This window comes from Octodon degus, unplaced genomic scaffold (assembly GCF_000260255.1).
Source record: "Octodon degus isolate 3935 unplaced genomic scaffold, OctDeg1.0 scaffold00418, whole genome shotgun sequence".
NCBI classification, from domain to species: Eukaryota; Metazoa; Chordata; class Mammalia; order Rodentia; family Octodontidae; genus Octodon; species Octodon degus.
In genome coordinates this window covers 191,156-197,191 of record NW_004524994.1, presented here as the reverse complement: position 1 = coordinate 197,191, position 6,036 = coordinate 191,156, and the positions used below count along the sequence as shown (strand labels likewise).

At 52.1% G+C, this 6,036-nt stretch overlaps 1 protein-coding gene across 1 annotated transcript in view; it reads left to right on the top strand.

The window, feature by feature from the left end:
- Window positions 1–5,922, top strand: part of Ccdc97 (coiled-coil domain containing 97) — a 10,122-nt gene extending 4,200 nt beyond the window's left edge. Inside the window, exons 2-5 of the mRNA XM_004648489.2 lie at window positions 325–774; window positions 2,688–2,966; window positions 3,481–3,610; window positions 5,739–5,922. Coding sequence (XP_004648546.1) covers window positions 325–774; window positions 2,688–2,966; window positions 3,481–3,610; window positions 5,739–5,862 — 983 coding nt within the window. The 3' untranslated portion in view covers window positions 5,863–5,922. The remainder of the gene's footprint in view (window positions 1–324; window positions 775–2,687; window positions 2,967–3,480; window positions 3,611–5,738) is intronic.
- The last annotated feature ends 114 nt before the right edge of the window (window positions 5,923–6,036 follow it).

Below are 6,036 nucleotides of genomic sequence, written 5' to 3'. Positions count from 1 at the left end.
TTCAGTAACTGTTAGTTGGCTGAGTGGCCACTAAAATGTCATTCTTGGGGCTGGGGAGATAGCTCAGTAGAATAAGCACTTGCCTGGCAAGTGCAAGAACCTGAGTTCAACCCCCAGTTCCGCCAAAAATAAATAAATAAACAAATAAATAAATAAAATAAAATGTCATTCTTTTGCTATGGTCTCACTGGGACCTAGAACAGAACCCAGAATATAGTAGGTGATCGTTAAATGTGAACTGAGGGAGTGCCCAGCCACTTCCTACCCAATTCCTTCTGTTCCCTGCACTCCCGTCCCTCAGCTAATTAATCGCCCCTCTTTCAGGCTGCATGGAGCCCAGAACTGGGCACTGGGGGGAGCTGAGCCAGACACCAGCTCCATCTAAACCCCAGGAAAAGGTGAAAGCGGCGGGGAGCACTCCAGGGGCTCTGGACAGTGATGACCCTGAGAACGCGGCAGTCAGTGCCATGCTGCATGCCGTGGCCGCCAGCCGCCTATCTGTGTGCAGCCAGCAGCAAGGTGAGCCTGACCTGACAGAGCAAGAGAAGGTGGCCATCCTGAGCCAGCTGTACCACGAGAAGCCACTGGTGTTCCTGGAGCGCTTCCGCACAGGCCTCCGCGAGGAGCACCTGGCCTGCTTTGGCCACTTGCGTGGTGACCATCGTGCCGACTTCTACTGTGCTGAGGTGGCTCGGCAGGGTGCTGCCCGGCCGCGCGCCCTACGCACCCGCCTGCGGAACCGACGCTATGCTGCCCTGCGTGAGCTCATCCAAGGTGCGAAGGGCTCATGGGTTTGAGGAGGCAGAGATGGAGAGGGAGGGGAGACTGAGGTAGCGAGGGGAAGCTGGGGATAGGTAGGATAAAGTCACAGGGACTGAGAAACAAGGAATCCAAAGCAGAAACAGAGCCTGTGAGAAAAGTGATTTCCCATTTTTTGTTTGTTTGTTACTTGGAATTGAAGAGACAGGGTCTTGCTAAATTGATAGATCAAACTTACAATACCCCTGCCTAAGCCTCCCAGAATTCCAGGATTGCAGCCTGCACCACCATGCCCAGCTGTGAGACAAGTTTTGAGACAAAGAGACAGACATGTGAAATAAGGCAGCAGGAGCTGTGGATACAGGTAGGATCTGGAAAAGACAAGGTATACACAGAAAGAAGAGATCAGAATGTAGTAGCAGACAGAAGTGGCCCATTCAGAAGTGGACTGAAAACATAGAACACAACATTGTGATAATTTAGTGTCTCAGTGTAACACAAGGTCCTAATCCACAATATGCACAAAGGTATCAATAGAAACCAAGGGAAATATGTTTATGGCCTTGAGTATGCAGAGGCCTTTTTGAACAAAATGAAAAGACTATGAAGAAAAATACAGATATTTTTTGACCTGGACATAATTAAAAACCTCACGTGAGTTGGGCATGGTGACACATGCCTATAATCCCAGCACTCGGGAGCCTGAGGCAGAATCGTTGCAGGTTTGAGACGAGCCTGGGCTACAAAGTGAGCTAAAGGCCAGCATGAACTGTATACTGAGACCCTGTCACAAAAAGGCCAAAAAAAAAAAAAAAAAATGACTAAAACCACCAAAACCAAAGTTAAAAGATGAGAGAATGAAGCAGAAAATGAGTTGTCAGTTTGTGGCAGGGCGATTGATACAGAAAGGGCAAGACTCGGAGAGAGGAGAAAGAATGAAGAAAGGCAGTGCTTAGTGAATGAACATGGTGGCATAAGCTCACAAAAACTGAGAAAGCAGGGAAAACAAGTGACTGAGAAGGCAGAGAGATGGGGATAAAGGAGCAGAGGGAGAGAAACTGAGGGGCCCCAAGGAGACGGCTGGCATTGCATTCCGTCCCATGGTGCCCATACTTGGTTCCATGGTACCAAGCTAGGAGGCAGGATAGAAACAAAATCTGGTAGAAGATTCAGAGATTGGATAAGGTGAGGGCAGGACTAGGGAAGCAGAGTAGGACAGGGATTCACAGACCACGGTGCTGCTGAAGCCAGGCATCTGGGAGGACTGTGGACCTGGGCTCTGAGGGCAGGTGAGGTCCCCTGAGTGGGAGGAGCCAGGGGCAAGTTTAACTGTTACCTTGGGGACTGAGCTGCTTCTGCAAGAATGGACAGCCAGGAGAGAAGGACCCGGATGGGGACACCAGCCCGAGCTAAGGGAGGCTGCAGAAAGCAGAGGAAAGGCCAGAGCTGAGCTGCCCTCTCCTCTGCACAGGTCCACACACGCAATGGCCTTGCTTCCATTCGGCACACACACAAGCGGATGCCTCACCTGACCTTACTGTGTGCACAGATATCTCAGATACACATGCAGGCCTGTCTCACACACAGCCTACTTACACGTGGAGCCTGTCTCTTGTCCCACATGCCAACTTCCAGACAGGCAGTGTGCTGAAACACAGAACATAGGTTTGTATGTGCTGCTGCACACACACCAAGGCCAAAGGCTTGCCCGTGCACACACACACTTGGGCACGTGAATACACAGGCAGATGCAGACCTGGTCATGTGCACATGCTCAGCACAGGTGCGGATACCCATGCCCATGTGACCTCAGGCGCCTGCACATATTTCCCTCAGTATCTGATAGCATGCACATGAACACATATACATACATGCACACATGCACTGACGTGTCCACCCAGGCATGCCCACCCAGCTCTCCTCTGCAGGGGGTGAATACTTCAGCGATGAACAGATGCGGTTCCGGGCCCCCCTGCTGTATGAGCAGTATATCGGGCAGTACCTCACTGAGGAGGAGCTCAGCACCCGCACGCTGGCCCCTCAGCCACCTAGACCTGGCTCCCCCAGCAAACCCACCTGCCCGCTCTCCGACCTGCTGCTCCAGTCCTACCAAGAGCGGGAGCTGCAGCAAAGGCTGCTCCAGCAGCAGGAGGAAGAAGAGGCCTGCTTGGAGGAGGAAGAAGAGGAAGATGACAGTGACGAGGAAGGTGAGAACTGGCAGCAGGGAAGCCCCAACATCTGGAATCTGCAACTCCATTTCATGGCACCAGGCCAGGCCCCAGCTACCTGCCCTGACCCTCCATCCTATGGGCTCCTCCCATCTCTCGCATCCCTACCCTGCACTCCTTTGAGGCCAGGTATGGGCTTCATTCTTTCTACAGAAAGGAAGGCCGCTTTCCTCAGCCTTCATTTCTCGGTCCTAACCCTGGTATAGGATCTCCAGAATTTTGTCGTTACCTGTTTGATATGCACCCCTGGAGGATAGGGACCTGGGCTGCTGCAGTCACTGCTATGTTCCCTCTGCCACATGGCATGGAGTGTGTCATGGGAGCAGCAGTTCTCTATGATTTGGGCATTTGTTTCCTCGTATTTGTTTGCTGTTATACTGGGGATCAAACCCAGGGCCTTGCATGTGGTGGGCAAGTGCCCTTCTACTGAGCTACAAAAGCAACTCTCCGAATTCACATTCAAACTGCCCTTCCTTGGCGTCTCTCTCCACAGACCAGAGGTCAGGCAAAGACTCAGAGGCCTGGGTGCCTGACTCAGAGGAGAAGCTGATCCTTCGGGAGGAATTCACCAGTCGGATGCACCAGCGCTTCCTAGATGGCAAGGATGGGGACTTTGACTACAGGTGCCGCTGTGTTCTGTCTCCCCTTCCCCCAGCCCTTGGCCATGTGCAGGTCCCGTGTAGTTCCTATCCATGTCCAGAGAGGGCCTAGACGGCCCTGCAAATTCCAGGAGATGGGCCCAGGGTTAGACAGTCTGGAGTTTGTGACCAATCAGAGAAGGCTGAGTGATGATCTTGGACTAACCTTGTCATCTGAGTCTCCATCCCCTCACCTGTAAGGAAGGATGTGAGCTCAGCAGATATTTAGTTGTCTAGATAAAACACAGAAACACTGCCATGGTACCTAGTGGTCTGCCCATTAGGTCAGTTGTAAGTGCCTGCTAAAGCAAAGTAGTCAGGCTCAGAATTCTGTGGTTCGATCCCCAGATGCTCATACTTTACCACATCTGCCCTTAAAGCATCCTGAGAGGGCCAAAAAAAGAAAAAAAAAAAAAAATCCACTTCCGTGGTACCAATAGTGGTGACCTGATAGGAATCTGCTACCCCAAACCTTCATATGTAACCGGGAAACCCAACCTCTTTCCCAGGACCCAAAACCATTTCATGCTGCAGGGATTAATCTAACGGGGTTGCTCTCCAGTGTGGAGGAGCCTATAGTAGGTGCCTGGCACCACCATGCCCCCCCTTGTTTCTAGAAGAACCTGGGGCAAGGAGTACATGTGCTACCTGCTTTGGCAAAGGATTTTGCCATCAGGATAACATGACAATACAGTATCAGTCAAAGATAAATAGTTTTGGCATCTGAATTGGTCTTGTCTCCAGTCCCAAACATGGGGCCTGGAGTGAAGGCCATTCCCTGGTTTCAGATCTAGCCCTAGTGACACATAAACTGTGTGGCCACAGGCAGGCCATTGGTGGGTGCCTTGGTAAGATGGGTGTGTGATTACTCTTGCCAGTGGCCAGCCTAGAGTTAGCACCCCCTGATGAGCCTCACTGGCCCATGATGGGACACCACAGCTATAGGACTGATTGTGGAAGATTCACTCCTGCCAGAGGGACCTCTTAAACCCTGGGTTCTCACACACAATATGGCTGTGGGACGCTTCAGTGGACTGGTACCACTGCCACTTCCAAAGCAGCAGCCACAGAGAGGAAGAGTGCTACAGACCCTTGCCAAGCATGGTGGTGCATGCCTGTAACTCTAGCACTAGGGAGGCTGAGGCACAACTGCTGAGTTCAAGCCCAGTCTGAGCTACATAATGAGAGCCAGTCTCATAAAAGCAAAGCAAAACAAAACAACGAGGTGCAGACCCATCCTTGTCCTCTCAGCCTCCCAGACATGTCCCTCAGCCAGTCCTTGACTCTACAAGAGCTAACCATCTGCTGTGTCCAGGCTCTGGGTTCACAGCAGGGAACAAATCCAGTGCAAGGCTTGTGCTGCTCAGAGGACACTCACACCCAGGCTGAAGAGCAGGATAAAGATTTAGCGGGTGTCCAGTGGTTATGGGGCTGTGAAAAAGCAAAGGCGGAGGGTGGGGAGTGCCCAGTGGTCAGGGAAGGCTCTGAGGAAGTGACATCTGAACACTGACCTGCAGGAGAGGAGGGGACAAGGCCTAAATGCCTGGGTGCAGCACACTGCCTGGAGCAGTGGTGAGCAGTAGGCCTCAGGTCCAGCAAGGCTTTTTACCTGGGCTCCTTCTCCCACCTTTGGGCCAGGTAGTTCTCTGTTGTGGAGTCTGTCCTGTGAGGGAAAAGGTTTGCTTCACGGGTGGGGACAATCAAAATGTTAATATGTCCTTAAGGACAAAACTCCAATGGTTATGCCAGAAATGTAGGACCCTGTAGCACCAACTTTTAAAAGAAATCAGGAGTCAGACCTGGTGGCACATGCCTATAATCCCAGCACTCAAGAGGCTGAGGCAGGAGGATCATTGTGAGTCTGAGGCAGGATGAACTGCATAACTACACCCTGTCTCAAAAAGACAGGGAGAGAGAGAGAGAAACCAGGATTTTTGTGTCACATCTCTTCTTGGAAAACGTTTCCTTCTATTGTTAAGTCCTAAAAAGACTAGTATCCTCTCTGAGGGTCAGCTGTGACTAGCAGGTGCCAGCAGATGGCCTTTGTCCTTGGGGATCTCCCAGCCCTTGACCTGGGCCTCCCAGGGCCCCTAACAGCCTCCTCCCCCTGCAGCACAGTGGACGACAACCCCGACTTCGACAACCTGGACATTGTGGCACGGGATGAAGAGGAGAGGTACTTTGACGAAGAGGAACCAGAGGATGCACCCAGCCCAGAGCTGGATGGGGACTCATAGCTGCTGGCCCTGTAACTAGCCACCCTGACCCCACCCCAACAAGCAGCTCAGCTGATCACAGGCTGGCTCAGTGACTCTTCTCTGGGGGACAGCAGGGCCCCCCCATCTCTCTCTGTCTCTGTCTGTCTGCCTGTGTCTCTCTCTGTCTCTGTCTGTCTGTCTGTCTGTCTGTCT